General features: G+C 41.0%; 1 protein-coding gene and 1 pseudogene across 1 annotated transcript in view; both read left to right on the top strand.

The window, feature by feature from the left end:
* EFHC2 (EF-hand domain containing 2) overlaps window positions 1–14,331 on the top strand; it is a 158,975-nt gene extending 144,644 nt beyond the window's left edge. Inside the window, 2 exon segments of the mRNA XM_061178968.1 lie at window positions 10,703–10,722; window positions 14,232–14,331. Of these exon segments, the coding sequence (XP_061034951.1) occupies window positions 10,703–10,722; window positions 14,232–14,331 (120 nt within the window).
* LOC133082628 (protein FAM3C-like) lies at window positions 9,262–9,997 on the top strand (annotated as a pseudogene).
* Window positions 14,332–20,783: the final 6,452 nt, after the last annotated feature.

Here is a 20,783-nt window from a genome sequence, read left to right as displayed (position 1 = left end):
CCCTCCCCCATTTCATCTCTTACCTACTCTGTCAACTGGGGCAGTTACTGAGCCATGGACCTCAGGTTCTTTAGAGAGATAGTGTGGAGCACAAGGTCTGGAATCACATGAAGCTGAACTCAAATCCTTAGTTCTGTGATTGACTCACTGGGTGGCTGTGTAAGTTATTCAACCTTTCACATTGCCCCATCTCAAAAATGGAGATAAAAGTAGTGCTTCTGTCAGGTTGCTTGTAAGGATTGAATTGATACACGTGAGACACTTATCACAGTACCTGTCCCATAGTAACGGCTTAAATGTTAGCTATTACTGTTGTTCGTAAAATGGAGCTGCCTTACGTCCTCAAGTCAGTGGGCTGGGCCTTGAGGAGTCAACTTCCAAGACTAAGATCAGTGATTCTGTCGTTAAACGTAAGAGTTAGAACAGCTACAGAACAGCAGTGTAGCATCAGATAGGGCCTGTGCTTTAGCAGTAAGTCAGCTCTTTCAACTGTTACTCATTTATGGTGAGAAGAACTTTAGTCTTAGGGTCTCTTGTCAATTCTGATGACCAAGCCTAGAAGCAGTTCAGTCTGTGGGAGACATTTGGATGGGGCCGTTCTTTTTCAGCCAGTTTTTTTTAAAAAAAGGAAGAACATAGTTATAAAATGGTACCTGATCAATTTAACCAATAATGAGAACTTAACTAAATTCCAGAGTCTGAAGCACTCTGGTACTCCTGAACTTGCTATCGTTCCATTAAAGAGGATATAAGATAGCTTGGGAATGGTATCAGTGAGTCTGTAATCTATGTGAAAATATTTAGTGTGAATGGGTTGAGCGTAATATTGCATAGTTCAGAGAGTAGAATGAGTAATGAAAAGTATAGTATCTCCTGAACCATGTAAGTGTACTTAAATGTTAATATCTAATAATGCCCTGAGACACTCTGGGTCAGAGCCTGTCACAGGTTGGGTTCTCCAGGAAGCAGATGGAGTTTAATGTGCAGTATATTTATTTGGGAGTGTCCTTGGGATCAATACCTGTGGAAGGGAGGGGAGGGACATAGGAGTGGGCAGAGGGAGAAGTTGAGCTTCGATGCAGGTCCAAAGACAGCCTTGGCTGGTCCGAAGGGAACTCTGGAGCTAGAATGGCCTTTCAGAGCTGTCCTGAGTTGGGCCAAAATGGCCTGGACTTTATCCCTGTGGGTTGGTTTAGAAAGGGGTATGACCTGGGGTAACGTGGCTCTTTGCAGCCAAGACAGCTCTGTAGCTGAGGTAATCCCTGAAGGGGTCTCCCAGCAACTGGGCCACCAAGTCCTTCCTCAAGGGGATTCTGGATGGTATATCATGTCTTGGCAACCAACCACTCTTGATTATTCTTGGTCTGAACTGGAGGCCTGGCCTGTGGCACAGCCTTCTCCACACACCTGCTCCTCTATTACTGTCTGAGCTCTCACCCGTGGCAGGGAACTGACAAGAAAGTGGTTATGCCAGAAGAGGCCGTGATTATGGCAGAAGAGGAAGTGGTAGAGGAGTTGGACCAGATGCGTAGGTCTGTGGGGCCCAGTTGAGCAAAGAAAACCTCTCACTTCGAGCTTTGGGGATTGCCAACACTTAGGGAGTCTGCTGTAGCCCAAAAATCATATGTGGGACTTCAGGACAAGATCCACCAGGTTGTGAAAGTGACCCAGCCTTGAATGTGACGTGACAGATTAAAGTTCTGTTGAGAACAAGGAATGGCAGGCTGAGCTCCTGTGTGGAAGTATGGCCCAGGTGGAGGCCAGCAGTGGGGCGGCTGCGTGCTTCCTCCAGTGTATGAGCTGGACAAGCTGTCTCTGGCTGAAGTTCCAGAAGTTACCAGCCTCCACTCGGAACCTGGGTATCCTTACTCTTGGGCTGAATGTTGTCCTCAACAGGCTCTCTTCCCTGAACTAGGGATCTTACTGAAAAATGAAAAGAGACTGCTTAGCTGATGAAAGCTGAGCAGGTCTCAGTACTAGATTCAACACCAATTCTGTTTGCATCAGCATTAATGGATAGGATGGATGGTAGGGGTGGAGATTTGGGACAGCTTCCCTAGCTTGATTAACTACAGTGAATGGAGGCAGGAATGGAGAAAAAAAAAAAAAAGAGGAACAGGACCATGGGCTTTAGCCAACCACAGGCTGAGTAGGGGGGTGGTCTGGTACACAGTACTTGGGATTGGAAGGGCAGCGCCTCAGGGAGTTCTAGCAGGGAGTCTCTCCAAAACAGGGAGCACAGTGATGGGGAATCCTGAAGTTAGCACTACTCAGCGACCAGAGGGGGCCAGCCAGCAGGCTTGAACCACGCCTTCAGCCGCACCCAGGGGACAGAGCAGGCTGGGTCCCTATACCAGTGAGGTTCTAGCAGGAGACACACGGCCCGCTCAGAGGAGTCGGGATATGGATTTAAGGCAGGGACTATTGACAGAGGAGAGTGTAGGGTTAAGGGAACCAATCAGGGTGGTGGAGTGCCCAGGGCCTAGCTAGAGTGGGAAGCCTTTACCATCCCTAGGTCTGGAGAAGCAGGGAGGGACTGGTATTACTGGAGCCCAGTGGAGGAGCCGGGGCAGTGGCAGCAGGGAGAGGAGTGTAGCCACTGCCAAAGCGTGGTTGGGCAGGGAGGGGGCAGGCAGAGGGGAAGAGGAATCAATACCCTGAACTCTCGCTGCTTCCCATTGGCTGGACCCATTCGGAAGCCAGAGAGCCAAGGAGACTTGAGAAGTGATGCAGTCCACAGAGGTCAGCCTCCCAGGGCAGAGAGCTTGGTGAGAAGGGCAAAAAATGGATCTTGAGGGGCAAATGGAGGATGAGCCAGTACAGTCTGTTACCAGAGTAAAGACTTGGGCTCCAGTGAGCAAACCTCACAGCCAGCTTTTAAGACTAACAGCTCCTGAAGCTGGGTCTCCTGGATGTTAGGACTGGTCCCTCTGACTCCGATGGGGCTCCACCTACATGTGATTGTTACATGGCATCAGCTAGTAGGCCTGCGGATCAACAACAAAGAAGCAAAATTCACAGAGAGGACTGTGGTTGTAGCGAGTCCAGCTTTGATTTGGTGAGAGGTTTCCCTATGTGGATGGGTGGAAGCTGACTGTCACCCACCAGGATTGTTGACTGTGGCCTGTAGCCTGGATTCTCAGGAGCTCCCTTGGCCGGGCCTCTGCCTGGCCTCCACAGCAGCCCATGGTGAGCCACTGGGGCTGTAATTTAATTCTCACTCCATTATGTGACTATCTGTGGTCTCAGCATGTTGCCCTGGTGCTGTCACGGCCTAGAGACCCCAATTCCATTCTATCGTGCTTGCTCACAGATGGTAGCTGTAAAACTGGCAAAAGAGGTCCCACTGTTTAGAGCCTGCCTGGTTAATCTCAGAAGTCACGTTTTAAAAACTAACACTAAATCGGTTCTCATATAAACTTTATAACTTGCACTGTGTGACTGGCATCTTATCCTTTGACGTTTCTGAGAAAAATTGAATGTGGCTTCATTTTACGAGCACTGGAACTGCAGAAGCATTAACAATTGGCTCTAAAGTTTCCTCTTGTCACAACAGGATGATGTATAGCCTTGGCACTGGGGAGTAGGGGACAGTGGGGTACACCTTGGGATATATCTTTGGGCACCCCACTTGTCGAGGATCTCCTTTTGGTATTTAGAGGGTGGAATACCCTGTGACATTTTATTGTCCCAACCATTTTGTGAGAATAAGTATCATTCCCAATTTATAGATAGGAAGCTGAGACTCAAAGGCATTCCTAAAGGTCAGGATTATATAGTTAGGGGCTAGTGCCAACTCTTTAAGTAAGCAAAGTTATGTCTAATATTTCAAGTTGAGTTTAACAGTTGAAATAAAAGATTATTAATCATTCTCATAAGACTTAAAAAAATAACTGGTAAACACATACTGATTACGTAACACAAAGCAGTGACTTAGTAGGAAACTTCCAGAATCTACTGTGATTTAAAGGTTTGGATGATGTCTACTTGAATTGTATGAATAAGCCTATCACTAAAGCTAAAAAATATCCATGTCTCCTTGAAAACTTTACTTGCCCCGTAATGCAATTTCAAGGAAAGGTTTCTTGTTTAAAAGTTACAACTGTGTTTTAGCTGCAGTCACACAGATGACAACTCTACTGAAGCTCTGTCTAGAGCAAAGAGAAACAATTGTGAAATATTGGCATTACGGTAAAGACAGAAATGGATAGGCATATAAGCAAATCTCCTGGTTTTGAGCTTTTCCTTATGTCATCAGAATGCTCTTGATTATCTCAACAAGTATCTGTAAAATTTCTTCCCCAAATTAATTTCATTTTGATTTTACTGAAATTTAATTGTTTTTATGATTTCTGTCAACTTAATTTGATTATTTCCAAGGTCATGTCAACCTAGTAGAAGGAAGAAAATCCAAGAAAACCACAATTTCAATTCCATACACAGTACTGGATTTTTCTACAAATTCATGGATAAAAACATCCTTTTTTTGATTGAGCAGAGGGGGAGTAACAGAGTGAAATCACTAACATGACTCTATCAGCCTTACATTTGGGACGAATAAAAATAACCTTGTTTCAGTGAAGCGTGGAATTTAATTGGCTCCCGATCTTTTCCCCGCATGCATCTGGTGGCCAGTACTACAGTAGAAAATTTTAAGCTAGAAGGAGACATAATCCAATTAAATTTCCTTTTAAAAATGTCAAAGCAAATAAATCCAGGGCCTATGAGCTCACACACAGCTTTGCTGTTCTCACTGGGCAGCTGCTGTTTACTGGGTTTCCATCCAGTGCCATCTTTGCTTCCCATTTCAAGGATATGTGGTTTTACAGATCGGCAGCTACATTTTTTTTCACCATTGATGAATAAGTAATTTATTGCCAACTTCTCTGACATCTTAAGTAGCTCTAGTGACAGCCAGATTGAAAGCTGTCATGGGGCCCTCTTGCAGACAATGATTTCCAGCCATTTTAGAGTCATGATTTTGCATTATTGCTGAATTTCACTCTGCATTTCATAGTTCTTCCTTCTTCCAGAAAATGCTACGTGGCACATACTGTTTATGCTCCAGATTAAACTGAATTTTGTTTTGAGATTTGGGTACTGTCTCTGGAATTACCTGGAAGTCACATTGGAGACTTTGGATCCATCCACAGTTTGTCAAGAAGTTGCTTTGTTCCGAGCTATACTGTGACTTTCATAGACATTTTATTAATTTTGAAAAATGCAAAATGGCATAGTATCTTTGACTTCCTCTGGAAGCTGACTCGGAGACAAGGATTTGAGTATAAATAGTTTTTTGGACGAAGTGAAGGGAGTAACTAGCAAGGGAGCAAGGAAGTGAGAAATGGAAGAGAAGGAGTTAATACAGGACATATTATCAAACCAGTAAAAATGTGAATGACTGGAGCGTAATGCCTCTGGGAAACACAGGGATCCAGTGGCTGATAGGTACCTCAGCGTTATCCCATCCATCAACTCCTGTCATTGTTTGTGAGCTGCTCCCGAAGTGGGGGAAAATAATGAATTCCCAAGCACTTGTGGCATGTCACAGGGACAGCCAAATCAGGCCTCAGAGGCCAAAGGGAAGCTCTCAGGAGAAGGAATGCAGGTGCTGATGGCTGGAAGTTAGGTTGGTGTGCGCCAAAGTGGAAAGGGTGAGAGGATCAGGAGAGGTGCTGGCAGAACCTGATACACACAGATATTTAAGATGCTGATCATGCACCTTTAGGCGGGGTGTTTTACAGAAATACAAGCAGGCTCGTCCTCGTCTAGAACAGGAGGGACTGCTGTGGATGAGCTCACCTGTTATAAAATCACCATGCAGTTATTTCCACTTAAAATTTATGTGCACTGCTGGGAAACAATATGATCTGGAGTTTTCTTCGAATTTTGTAGTGTGGGATGAATAAAAGGTCAGTGAGGACAAAGAATATTTTAACTCACTGCCCAGTCATAAATATTATGTAACATTTGGAGCATTTGCAGATTTATTAGAACAATTAGGCAGTGGTAGTGAGGGGATTTCTCATGTTAGCAAAGACCTCTTTATTTTACAAAGAGATTGGCCATGTGATTCCTTTAGGTGGACTCAATTACAGGCAAAATTATGAGGAAGATACTTTTTCCCTCTACTTTATCGATGCCCCATCCCCCTGAGTTTCTTAACTCTTGTCTCCTGCTTCCTCCTTCCTTTAGATCCCAATTTGATTCCTGTTAGTTCATTTAAACGAGTACCTGTGAAAATCTCCCTAAAACTGGGGGGTAGCTACAATTCTGGTACCAATTCCAGTGTGTATTTTTCCCCCGTACCAAGCAATTCTCAACAGCAGCTGAGTGTCCTGCAAGTCAACTCAGTTCTGGCACTATCTGCCTGGAGATAACCTCAGATCCCACAGGTTACGGGCTCAGTTCCACAAGACTACCTCCCCTCCTTCAGATGCCATTCACAAGTCCAGATTGTCGCCTGTGCTTCTGACCAACTGGCTGTGGATTGGAGGTTCCCATGACCTCCTCCTTGGGAGGAGCGGCTCACAGAACTCAGAGAAACATTTTACTTACTAGATCACTGGTTTATGATAAAAGGCTACAACTCAGGAACAGCCCGATAGAACTGATGCATAGGGCAAGGTGTGGGGAAAGGGCACAGAGCTTCCATGCCCTCCCTGGGCTCACCACTCTCCCCACATCTCCACGTGTTTGCCAACTCAGAAGCTCTCTGAACCCCGTCATTTTTGGTGTTCACAGGGCCTTCTTTATATAGACACGATTGATTAAATCATTGGCCGTTGGTGAATAAACTCAAATTCCCGCCCCTCTCCCCTCCCGGAGGTGTGGGGATGGGGAGTGGAGGCGGGGGACTGAAAGTTCCAGCCCTCTAATCACGTGGTTGGCTCCACTGGCAACCAGCCCCCATCCTGGTGCCTTTCAATAATGTTTCATTAACGTAACAAAAGAGACCTTATCGCTCTCATCACTTAGGAAATTCTAAGAGTTTTAAGAACTCTGTGCCAGAAATGGGGACAAAAACCAAATATATATTTCTTATTATAAATCACCATATCATATTGCCAATGTACAGACCCTGGGTTCCTCAAGCACTGCAAATATGCCTGTGGCATTTATCAGTTATTTAGGCAGAAAAAGTCACTCCCACCTAGAACCTGGAGAAAAGTGACAAAGGGAAATAAATTTGAGGGAAGTGGTATTGATTTTAGAGAGAGAGCATAGGGGGGCTGGAGCACTCAGGAAAGTATTGTGTGAGCCATGGGATTTAAAGTGATCAGGGTTAAAAGAAATGCATTATTGTTACTTTTTTGGGGGGGGGCATAATTTCCCCCCGCCCTTCTATGTTCTTTTGGCTGGTTGAATAATTAAAATGAGATTAAGACAGATTAACAGGAGAAAAAAACAAAATTTAGTTACGTATGTATAGGGAATCCATATAAACATGGGAGATTCCAAAGACAGTCAGGCAAAATGAGGTTTATCTGTCATTCTTGACTAAGGGGCTAAGGAGAAGGGGCTAGGGGTCTGGGACTGCAAAAGGAAGGAAAGCAATTCACAGGAAGATGAGAAGAGCAAATGTTTGGTAAATAAATGTTTGCAGGGCCATGCAGAAACAATGGGACACAGTGAAGAATTTTAACAAACAGACTTTGCTAGGTTCCTCCCTGTCTACCTCACATGTAGTTATCTACAGTGATAGCTCCATTCTTGGTACAGGCCCTGTATCTAAATTCTTTTAGGCAGTTAAGGGGGAGGTAAAAGTGCCTCCTGAGTCTTTTGTTTCTTAAAAATAATCAACTCTGTATGACAGTCTCTAGGTACAGATGAACTGGTTTGCAAAGCAGAAATAGAGACACAGATGTAGAGAACAAACGTATGGACACCAAGGGGGAAAGGGGGGGGGGTGGGATGAATTGGGAGATTGGGATTAACGTATATACACTAATATGTATAAAATAGATAACTAATGAGAACCCGCTGTACAGCACAGGGAACTCCACTTCGCTGTACAGTAGAAACTAACACAACATTGTAAAACAACTATACCCCAATAAAAAAAAATAATCAACTTAAAATAATCTTCATGCCAGAGAGACACATTTTGGGGTGGCAGATTTTGCTCCCCTACATTATTTTTTCATCTTAAATTATCCTTAATTTCAAATCTCGGGGTATTTACTTGAGTTTCATTTACCCAAGTTTGGCTTGTTGCTAATAAATTTAATTCTCAGCTCCAAATTCTTGAGTTATCATTATTCCAGTATAAGTTCTTCTATTCCTTTTTCTTTTGTTGTTAGGATTTAAATCATGATTCCTTGCTCAAAAAACAAACAAACAAACAAAAAACCAAACAAACCAAAACTTTTGCTGCCTAATAAGGTATGAGGAAGGATCTTCTAGTGTTGACCTGTTTCATGAGAGAATCCTTTCCCCAAATAATTTCATTGTAATGTTATGCGCTGCATAATGTATTTCTTTTTGTACTGAAAACTTGTGTTTAAAAAAACCTATCAGGGAATAGTGATTCTGAATGTATATATTTGTTCTATATTCTTCTATAACATGGTAAAATTTTAAAATAAAGTCAGCCCTCCATATCCATGGGTTCTGCATTCACAGATTCAACCAACCATGGATCAACAGTATTTGGAAAAAAAATTCCAGGGAGTTCCAAAAAGCAAAACTTGAATTTGCCACACACCAACTATTTACATAGTATTTATATTGTATTTGCAACTATTTACATAGCATTTACATTGTATTAGGTATTATAAGTAATCTAGAGATGATTTAAAGTATACAGGAGGATGTGCATAGGTTATATGCAAATACTACACCGTTTTATGTGAGGGACTTGAGCATCCTCAGATTTTCGTATCCGCAGGGGGTCTTAGAACCAATAAGATACTGAGGGACTACTGTACCACTTAAGAGTGAAAATTGCTTTAAGTCTTATAATGAAATTTTTGAGGACATGTTGAATAGTCGAATTGAATGACTATTGATCTCAGACTTCATTGATTAAAAAGAGATATGTAGCAGTCCTCCGGCTCCGCGGAGGGCGGGGCGGCGCGGCGCCTGGCGCTCCAGGCCAGTGGCTGGCACGTGGGGCGCGCGGGGGCTCCAGCTCGGGTCGGAAACGGGGGCCGAGTGCTCTAAAGAGGCGGGGATGGAGTTGTACGTTGCATTTGAACTCTGTGGAGGGCGGTCTTGGCTCACTTGTAAAGCTTTAGTGTCTTCTAAGTTGGAGGAGCTTATTTAATGAAAAGTGCCATAGGCCGAAAAACCAAACATGAGGGTAGCAGGTGCTGCAAAGTTGGTGGTAGCTGTGGCAGTATTTTTGCTGACATTCTATGTTATTTCTCAAGTATTTGAAATAAAAATGGATGCAAGTTTAGGAAATCTATTTGCAAGGTCAGCATTGGACGCAGTTGCACGTTCTACAAAACCTCCCAGATATAAATGTGGGATCTCAAAAGCTTGCCCTGAGAAGCATTTTGCTTTTAAAATGGCAAGTGGAGCAGCCAATGTGGTGGGACCCAAAATCTGCCTGGAGGACAATGTTTTAATGAGTGGTGTTAAGAATAATGTTGGAAGAGGGATCAGTGTTGCCTTGGTAAATGGAAAAACAGGAGATCTAATAGACACCAGATATTTTGACATGTGGGGAGGAAATGTGGCCCCATTTATTGAGTTTCTGCAGGCCATACAAGATGAAACAATAGTCTTAATGGGAACATATGATGATGGAGCAACCAAACTTAATGATGAGGCCCGGCAGCTCATTGCTGAATTGGGGAGTACGTCTATTACTCATCTTGGTTTTAGAGACAACTAGGTCTTCCGTGGTGGATAAGGCATTAAGACAAAAAGCCCTTTTGAATAGCACATAAAGAACAATAAGGACACAAACAAATATGAAGGATGGCCCGAAGTTGTAGAAATGGAAGGATGCGTCCCCCAGAAGCCAGACCGATGTGGAGAAAATTGAAGGGAGCACACTTTCACTTGCTAATGGGAAAGCCCTAACCGAAAAACTACATGTAAATATTTTAAGAGCACGCAGCCATCTCGGTGTGTGCATGACCATTATCTCTTTTGATATCAGGATTATTTATTGCTAATGTAAATAGACATCTTTGTAAATAGTCATCATAATGAGCAAATCACTGAACCATTTCTAAGCACATCTCCCTAATGGTACAATGTTCAGACTGCGATGATAATGGCATCTTTTAATTCTAAAAGCATTACCCAAAGGATAACTGAACAGATTTGAAAAATATATTGATATATATAGTAGTCACTGTGAAAATCTATCATGGAATAACGTGGATTTTAGGGAGGAGACTGTTTTATATATATATATATATATTATATATGGCCTTTTGATGATAGTATCTTTTAAATTAAAAAGATATTGGGCTAAAAAAAGATATATATGTGTGTGTGTACATGTATATATACATACATATACACACACATGAAATACACACACATTTTGTATATGCACACACACAGACGCACAACGATTTACTGCTTTTGGGCATAGGAAGCATATTTCACTAAGTTCCATGTAGCATGAATTGCACAGAACACGCCCTAGGAGTTGGTTTAGCCATCATCCATCTGAATGGTCATTTCCTTCTTTACACAGCTGGTTGGCAGTTTGGGCTCAACCTCCAACATCCAACAGGAGGCATTCTTGAAAGAGAAGTGTAGTGTCACTTCAAGAATCACTTAACTTTTCTTGTTGAAAGTGGTAGGACCAAATGTAGCCATGTCGGATGAGAGCCAGCTGCTTCTGAATAGGCCCACTCCTTTCCTGGGTTTTGGAGGGTAGCCCAGCAGATAAGCAGAGCTCTGGAGCCCTAATACTGGGATTGCGGTCCAGGCTACTCCACTTACCGGCAGTTTGACTTTGGACAAGCTACTTAACCCTTCCCTTGCCTCACTTTCCTTTCCTGTGGATGGGTATCATAATAATACCTACCTCTTAGGGTTTTCTGCTATTGACCTAAAAATAAATAGACTGCCAGATATTTCTCCAGCAAAGATGGATTTATTTGGGATCAGCAGAGAACTGCATTTTGGGGTCTGCAACCATGGTAAGCCATGTGCAAGTTCCTTCATGGCAAAGGAAGGAGAACACTTTTATAGAGAGGAAAAGGAAGTTGGGAGAGTGATAATAAAGAGTCCATGGCTTTTCGTTGGCTGAGTCCTTACCAGGAAAGAAGAGGAGTCTTTTTCTTCCTGTTGTGCTCTGCTCTCATTGTAGGGCATGAAAGCTTCCCCTTCTGGTCTCCTGGCTCTATTTAATTGAAGTTTCTGTTTATTAATTTTTAAAACTGCAGTAATTAAATAGCTCAATACTTGTAAAACGCTTAAAAGAATACCTGTCATATAGTAAATATCCAATAAATTTAGTATTATTATCATCATCATCATCATCACTACTAGGTAATTATGATGCCTATAATCCTGAAAAAGTCTGCTATTAGTTCATCATCATCATAAATCATCTCTTAAACTAAGGCTTTATGCTTTAGTTACAGATGCCAGTTCTTGGTGCTCTTCTGATTCTGCATTAGTGTTATTAATTACCATAGTTTTACATATCACCCATATTTAAGTGACTTCCACATCTTTGCACAGTTCTGGACTCTAGGTCTGTGCTATATAGAACCCTATTTCCAGGTGTTTACCAGAATCTTTACTTTGATGTCCTATGGGTACCTCAAATAAAAATGCCCAAAATTGAACTTAGTTTCTCCCTCTGATCCTTATTTTCCCAGTTAAAAATGTTTAAAACTCTTCTTCTTCTTGCTTTCCTTATTTTGCTTATAATGTTGCCCTGGGTTGAACATTATCCCACACAAATTCATGTCTACCCAGAACCTCAGAATGTGAACTTATTTGGAAATAGGGTCTTTGCAGATATAATTAAAACATCTACTAAAAGTTAAAATGAGGTCATACCGGATTAGAGTGGCCCCTAAATCCAGTAATTGGTGTTATTATAAGAAGGCCATGTGAAGCCAGACACACACACACACACACAGAACAAGATATAGGCAGAGATTGGGGTGAAGTATCTACAAGCCAAGGAACTCAAAGGATAGCCATCAACCACCAGAAGCTAGGAGAGGAGCATGGGACAGTCTCCCTTAGAGCCTCCAGAAAGAACCAGCCCTGCCAACACCTGGATTTTGGACATCTGGCCTCCTGCACGGTGACAGAATAAATTTTGTTGCTTTAAGCCTCTCAATTTGTGGTAATTTATTATGGCAGCCCTAGGAAACTAATACAGACATCGTCAGCTGTAACTAAATTTAGAAGTCTTAGAACCATCCTTATCTGTATTAGTTTATGTCACCAGTCATATTGAGTTAAGGGGTCTACCCTACTCCAGTATGACTGCATCTTAGCTAATTATATCTGCAATGACCTTATTTCCAAATAAGGTCACATTCTGAGATATCAGGGGGTTAGGGCTTCAACATATCTTTTTTGAGGGGTCACAGTTTAACCCATAACATGACCCCCTTCTTTTATCACCACTTCACATCAGTCACCTTCCAGGTATTGTATGATCTACTGCAGCAAAACCTTTCAGATGTAGCCCTTGTTCACCCCAGGCTCAGCTGCCCTGGTTATGGCACAGTCATCTCTCCCCAGGATTATTGCAGTAACCTCCAGAGTGATTTTCCACCTTCATTTCATTCTTCATACATCCAATGAGTTATCTAATGAAATTCCAATCCGATTTCACTGAGACCCACCAGTGCCTTTCCCTAGCCACAGCGTAAAGTATAAACTAGCACAGAAGCCCTCAAGTTCGGCCCCACCTTTTCCTTCCAGCTGCCTCTCTTGCCCCTTTGTACCGTGTACCCCAAACCCGCTGGGCTAGTCACCCTTTCTTGAAAATAGATTTTTAGGTCTCCAGGCCTTTGCTTATGCTGTTCGCTATGCCTAGAGCACCTTTCATCACTTTAACCCCCTGCTGAACTGCTCCTCATCCCATAAAGCCCAAGTGAAATATCACTGACTCAGGTTGCTTCCACAATTCCATCACATAGAATTATTGAGCCCTTTCCTGTGTTTCTGTGACATCTTGTGACTCTGCATACTAATTTGGCACTAGGAAAGATTTAACACCTCTTATATGCAACAATTAACCTTGACAGTAGAAATAAAAGCAGCCGTAGTTATGGACTCACCCCCGCCACCATTGATATTAATATTAATTCACCATCGCAGCATAAGTAAAAAGTGTGTATGTGTATGTGTGTATAGATTTATATATACAAGATTTTTGAAATCTCCTTGATGTTACTTATATAATTACATTTTGTTGCAACCCACCTTATCAAAATAATTCTTAAACCTCTTTAGAGTGAAGGTATTTATTTTCTGAAATTAGCAAATATATATACACATATATGTATCATATATACTATATATATATATATAAAGCATATGTGTATATGTATTTATACACACGTATGTAAAGTAGCTTATCCCCAAGAACATACCTGGAATGATCTAGTGTTCATTTCATTGTTAGATTGAAGAAACAGTAACCAAGCAACCAGTATAATACGCTAGCAGTCTGGATTTTAAAAATTGAGTTCTTAATAAAGTATAGGAGGAGCTATCACTGCAATAATGCTGCATAACAACCCCCCCAAATTTCAGTAGTTCACAACAGCAGATGTTTATTTTTCTTGTCCGTGGGCCCGTAGATCTGCTGGGCTTGGCTCCAGCTGGGCTTTCTCCACCTGTGTCATTCTGGGACCAGCAGCATCTTGGGCCATGTTCTTCTCATGGTGATGGTAGAGGCACAGAGGGCCAAGCCAAATCATGCCAGCACATTAGGGCCTCTGGCTGTGGTATATCTGCTAAGATTACATAGGCCAAAGCCAGCCATGTGGTCAAGTTCATGTCAAAGGGGCAGGCAAAAGGACTCCATAGGAGGTTCTGCAAATTCACATGGCAGAGAGCACAGTGTATAATTCTAATACAGGGAAGGACGAAGGATTGAGGGCAAGAATCCAATCTACCACAGGGTCCTTATGATCTGAAAGTCGATGGTAGAAATATCTGCTTTGGAAATAAACTGCTTAGCCAAGAGCTTGACAGGGAACAATTTGATGTTGCATTTACAAAGCTGCACTTTGAAATGTAGTTCTAATTATATCCATCTTTGGGTTTTTTTCCCGGAGATGTGAAGATGAGTGGCTTGGGATGCCATCACCTATTCCTGTGAAACGCATTTACTATTTAAACCTTTTAAAGGATGTGTTTGGCTTAGAGGATGAGTAACCATGCAGTTTGGGTTAACTCCCTTTGATTTCCTGATTTCCTGCTCTAATTTTGCCAAGTTTATTTCAGTAGATATGATTCCATTAAAAACAAAAAAAAAAACAAGGTTCATATTGAATTAAAATCCATATTCCAAAATTAATCTCCTTTTGTCATTTCAGTTTTTCAGAACATCATATTATATTGCTGATGTACCAGCACTATTAAAAATGCCATTTAAAGAAACGTTGAGCATTCTTATTATACATATGATTTATTAATACCTAGAATCTTATGGTAATTTTCTATCCAACATAATTTGATTCATTACAACACAAAAAGAAAGTGACTTTTGACAGCTATATATGAAATATAAAATCAAATTATATCAGAGCAATAAGTTGTGATTCTATTAAACATTTTTTTGAAATCTTTTTGACACACGCTTATTACTTATATAATTAAACTTTGTAGCAACTCACCTTTTCAAAATAATCCTTAAACCTCTGCAGAGTGAAGGTATTTATTTTTCTGAAATTAGCAAAGCTATGAGAAGAAAAAACCCTCCCTCACAACACATACACACACGAAAAATTGGGGAGAGAAATTAAAACATATGCAGTGTTTATGTTTTTAATGCTCTTTTAATATCTGAAGTTAGCTTGTTAACTTAGGAATATATGCATGTGTATATAATTATAGTTATGACCAAAAATGTATTATGTCTGAAATATTTAAGGATGTGAACGCTGAAGATCTTCAGAGGTCTGTTTTGGTTCATTCTCCACATATACATAACTGCCTACCCCAGAGGTTTTAATATTCTAAGACTACAGCATGTTTCCCTTTTGCTTTTCTCTAGTCCTATTTTTAGTTTTCTTCTAGGACTATACATTATGAGTCTCAGCAGAACTTTTGTCATGTAGTGTATATTCGATTACAAGTCATAACCATGGACCTCTGGGAATTCAGTGTGAGAAGTTTGTCTCAGTGTACCCCATTTTTCAGTGCTGGGTGCTAGGTATCATAAATCCAATTGTCTGATGTTCTCAGAGACGATGGAGGCCTATGGAGAAGGGTCCTCGACATTGACGTTCAGGGACTGCCCTGAGGGGAGGAAGAGGAACTGGTGACATCTCAAGGGCCCCTTCTATCTTCTTATTCTTTCACTCCACATTTGCAGCGTTTTGCCTAGAAATGAGCTGGCTTCTTGGCAGTCAGATGTACCAATTCGCTTGACAACAACGGCTCCTTCATTTTTTGAATTTGAAGTTCATCAATAAACCATTTCTATATATAAACCTAGGATAATTCCACATGTGCCATTGTTAAAATAGATCCCATAGGATTTTCCAATAAACTAGAATACTCAATTTATATACTAGAACCATTTACTCATAAAGTCTAATTTTGACTTCTTGATTTTTTTTTTTTTCAAAGACAACTGACAGTGCCAAGCCATTTTGTCACTTTAAGATTTTCCATTCCCCAAAGAGCAAGCTTTTAGAAGGATGACACTTTCCTGGAACTTTTCAGGCTGACACATTCATCAGTTACCTATTCAACTCTTCAGTCAGTTGTCTTTCCCTCAAGATTTTAAATATGTAGATAATTTAGCCCTTGTATAGGCTTGTAATATAGTTCATTTGAGAAGTAGGAGGAGAAAAGGAAAGGAAGCAAGCCAGTGATATGCTCCTGAGTTTGTAGGATGACAACTGCTTGTTCTGTTACATAGATGTGTGTCACTGCCCTGGTTATTCACAGTACAAGCCCACAATTAGCAATTAAACGGCCATTATAGGAATCATGCCGATAAACATGATACATTGCAGTCATACAGACACTTTAAATAATTATTCTTTTTATAACTAAGCCATATACTGAAGGAGATTTATAATTTAGAGATAATATGCCCATTAGTAAAGTTTATGACCCAATAAACAGCTCCCACTAGTTAATAAATGCCAAAGCCATAAAAACAAAGACTATTAATGTAATAGAATTTCTGTACCTCCCTCTTTTGCTGGTGGTCTCAAGACACTGAAGGGAAATGCTATCTTAAGAAAAACATTTATTCTCGTTATGTAAATATCAATGAACTGTCTTACAATCCATCTGGAAATCTCCCAGCCCTCACCTCCTTGGTCCCAGGTGGTCCCGAAATGCTGATGCAGTCTGCTTAGGTTTCAAGCAGTAGATAACTCTGGTTTTCAGCACAAATAAACCCTGTGACTCAAATCTTTGGGGGATGTGGGGAAGATGGCCGTAATTTCTGTGTCTCCTCTACCCTCTGAAAAAGAGAAATCCCAACTATTGCCATTATTCCAGAGTAATAACTTTTAAATGTTTCACCACCTTTGCGTACACTTAGATTTTTAGCTGCCTCTTCTCTTTCCTCTAAAAAAGAGAAATCTCAACTATTGTCATTGTTCCTGGGTAATAATTTTTAAAGAAGTTTCACAACCTTTGCATATACTTATATTTTTAGCTGCTAATATTTCTCATTTTGATGGAAAAACAGGTGCTGCCTGTGGATGTCTGGGTGAGTTGAAGGTTAATATAGGCAAACCTTTTGTACTAAGAACATTGTTTTTCAGTATTCCTGGAACCGTGGGAATGATTGATAAAGTCATTTGAAAGCCCAAATCAAATCATGTCTTTGCATAAGGAACTGATTAAAAGCTGTTGAAGTTCACATTAAATGGTTTGCTGAGTCACTGTTGTAAAGTATGGATGTTGTCAGCAGATCACTCATGTTCAGTGTTTATTTGCCTTTTTCCCCCTTTTTAACCTAACTGAACCGTTTGGACCTAACCGTTTGAAGAGCAATGTGGATATGTCTATTGGTTGACTTTATTTATTTTTTTTAATTGAAGTATAGTTGATTTACAGTGTTGTGTTAGTTTCTGCTGTACAGCAAAGTAACTCCGTTATACATATATATTCTTTTTCATATTCTTTTCCATTATGGTTTACCACAGGATATTGAATATAGTTCCCTGTGCTCTACAGTAGGACCTTGTTGTTGATCCATTCTGCATATAATGCTTTGCATCTGCTAACTCTAAACTCCCAATCCATTCCTCCCCCACCACCTCTCCCCCTTGGCAACCACAAGTCTGTTCTCTATGCCTGTGATTCTGTTTCTGTTTCGTAGGTAAGTTCATTTGTGTCATATTTTAGATTCCACATATAAGTGATATCATATGGTATTTGTCTTTCTCTTTCTGACTTCATTTAGTATGATAATCTCTAGGTCCATCCATGTTGCTGCTAATGGCATTACGTCATTCTTTTTTTGGTTGAGTAGTATTCCATTGTGTATGTATATCACATCTTCTTTATCCGTTCATCTGTCGATGGACATTTAGGTTGTTTCCATGCCTTGGCTATTGTGAATAGTGCTGCTGTGAACATAGGGGGGTACACGTATCTTTTTGAATTATAGTTTTGTCCGGGTATATGCCCAGGAGTGGGATTGCTGAATCATATGGCAACTCTATTTTTAGTTTTTTTGAGGAACCTCCATATTGTTTTCCATAGTTGCTGCATCTATTGGTTGACTTTAGTGCTTATTAAGTAGTTAAAATTTTAAACAGTAGAGAGGAGATAAAGAGCATTGTACTTTTAAGTATTACAGTAGTTTAGACATTTTGCCTACTTTAGTCTATGTATTGCCTCTGATCCAATTAATGTCAAACATACCATTCTCAGTCTTTGTTTGAAGTTGGTTTTTTGGGAGGTTGTATTGCTTCCAGGCTTTATGGATACCTCAGTCATGAGTTCAGGATATTTAAGTTGCCCTTCCTTCTTTCAAATAGTAGGGAATTATTGAACAAAATGAAATCTCTCCAAATTAAAAAAAAAACAAACTCTTGCCTTTCCAACTTGGATTTATTTATCTTACTTTGAGTGAGGACTGCTTCATCATCATAGCCTTTTCCACTGGTTCCTCATTTCCCTGACCCCTTCTTCCATACATTCTGATTTTGCTATAAGTTGGCAGTTGGAGTCTTCACTAGTAGCTTAATGCAACAGTAGGGTTTTCCACAAAATATTTATGTTGCTTCATAGTTCAGAATCCACTGAATAATGAATAGTCACGTTCCCAATTATATGTATATTCGTTTTAGTTAAGTATATAGATTCCTGAATTTTTGAATACCCTTTAGAATTGGTCTGTAAATGGTCCTTCAGACAGACAGCTTCCAAATGATGATATTAAACATATACTCAAGTAGTGAGTCTCTGCCCTAATACTTGTTGGGACAAAGTTTGAATTGCTTCCAGTTGAAAGCAGGTTAAGACTTTCTCAAAAATGAGTCTCTTCAAGTTGACTGAGCATCTTCAGAAGCACAGTGCTTTTCAGTTCCCAAGAGAATGTGATGTGTAAAAATGGAAAACCTACTGAGGCAAGATCAATGAAGCTATTTAACAAATAAACCTGGAGTGATAATGGAGCAAACATCATTATTACAAAGGGTAACACTGACTGTGCAATTAGTTTAAAAGAAATTGGAATTCACGCCCACTCGCCTTCTTCTACCAGGTTATATATTGGTTTAAATAAACATTTTCATTTCGTGTTCAATTAAGTTCCCCCAAACTAAGAGTTCTAACACTAGAATATGCATCTTCTTTGCATTTGTTCCTGGTCGCCAGTAAAATTCCTTCCAAGGGGACTGCCGAGCCCATTATGTGTCTGGTGCATGGCACAGGAAGCCAAGGGTCAGCACCGCTGCTCAGAAGCAACTGGAAACGGCTGAAAAATGTGGCTGATGAAAAACTCCACAGTGGCTCTGCAAGCAGAGAATTAATGACTGGCTAGAATCAGTAGGAGCCTTTACTTCTAAATACTCATTAGTTTAAGCAGTGAGGCCTGATGTTATGCAAGTTATAGAGGGAAAAGGGGACCGCCCCTCCCCATTGTCTATTTTGAACAGAATATGCACATTTAACTCAAAGTGGTGAATGGTTCAAACACATCAAACCAACTATTCATCAGTCTCCCAGCTTCCTGAGCAACTGCTTTGCTTCTGTATAAAGCCAACAATAGAGGAAATGCTTGTTATGACCCCACTATAATATTAAAATCCAGAGGGGCTGATGGCTTGGTGAAAAACACAAAATACATTCTCCTTTAGAAATAGTTGCACCAAAGTCATCTTTGTGTGTCCTTTTTCTTACTTTGCCTGTACAAGAACAGCTGACTGAAAAAGGAACTTGATAAAATTACTTTTGCCTGCTTTTTTCTCCCTTGCTACCACCGTTCTTCCTTCTCCTTGTGAAGCCACTCCCTGCATACAGAACCGGAGCTGACAAGCCATTTCAGACTGCGGAGCTGACAAGCCATTTCAGACTGCGGCAGATAGCGCTAGTTTGAACTATGACCAGAGAGTGCAGAGAGAGAAGGGGAGGGGCAGGAGATGACAACTGCAGAGGGGAGCCAGATGAGAATAGGGACCACCTTGTGTGTGTCACGTCACATGTCAAAGCGTTCGAACGTCATCCTAAGGGCATGAGAAGTTACTGAAAGATTTTAATCTGGAGAATGAAAAGATCACGTCTGCATTTAAAACTCTCTGGCTGCTTTGTGTGTGTGAACTACAAGAGTGAGTTTGGCAGTGAGAAGGCTGACTAGGAGGCTGTTGCCAGAGAAGTGATGGCTGGTTTGGATTAATGTAACGTCAGCGAGGTTGTGAGGTTGCTGAGAAGTGGATACATTCAGGACATGTTCAGGATGTTGAAGATAAGGGAGAAGAAGAAGTCAAAATTAGCATTGGGTCATTTTGGCAGCTGGGTAGGTGGAGTTGCCATTCATTGTGCTGGGCTATACCAGGAAAAAATCAGGTTTGAGGGGGAATCAAGAATTCTGCCTTGGGCATGCGGCATTAAAATTAGGGTGCCTGTGGGACAGAGAAGTGGAGATGTTGATAAGGCAACTAGATGAACAGGTCTAAATCTCAGCTGAATGACCAGCGCTGGAGATGCACGTTTGATGGTAATTGTGAGCTTAGGTAAGATTGGCTAGGGGGAGCCTCTTGTCCGAGAATCACAGTGCCTAGTGTATTACTTACTAATTTTTTTTAAAAAGAGCTTTTTCTTGTCATACAATGAACTGCACATATTAAAGTGTACAATCTGATAAACTAACACATCTATGTACCCGTGAAATGTCATCCCAATCAAGATATAATGAACCTATTCCCCCCAAATTTCCTCACGCTCCTTTGAAATCCCTCCCTTCCCCACAGCCCCGTTGTACGGAAGGAAAAATAATTTTCCCTCTACCGTTCTGAGTTCTTGGATGAGACCCCCTGCAATAAAAGACAGATTAACAAGAGAAAAAAACCAGAAGGTATACATGGGAGATATCCAGAAAAAAGTAGTAACTCTCCAAGGTGACCTAAGCCACCACCTTAAATGCCATCTTCAGCTGAAGACAGAAGAAAGGTGTGTGTTGTGGAGGAGGG

This window comes from Eubalaena glacialis, chromosome X (genome assembly GCF_028564815.1).
Source record: "Eubalaena glacialis isolate mEubGla1 chromosome X, mEubGla1.1.hap2.+ XY, whole genome shotgun sequence".
Lineage (NCBI taxonomy): Eukaryota > Metazoa > Chordata > Mammalia > Artiodactyla > Balaenidae > Eubalaena > Eubalaena glacialis.
Note: the sequence above shows the minus strand (reverse complement) of the source record. Positions and strands in the feature narration are given on the sequence as shown.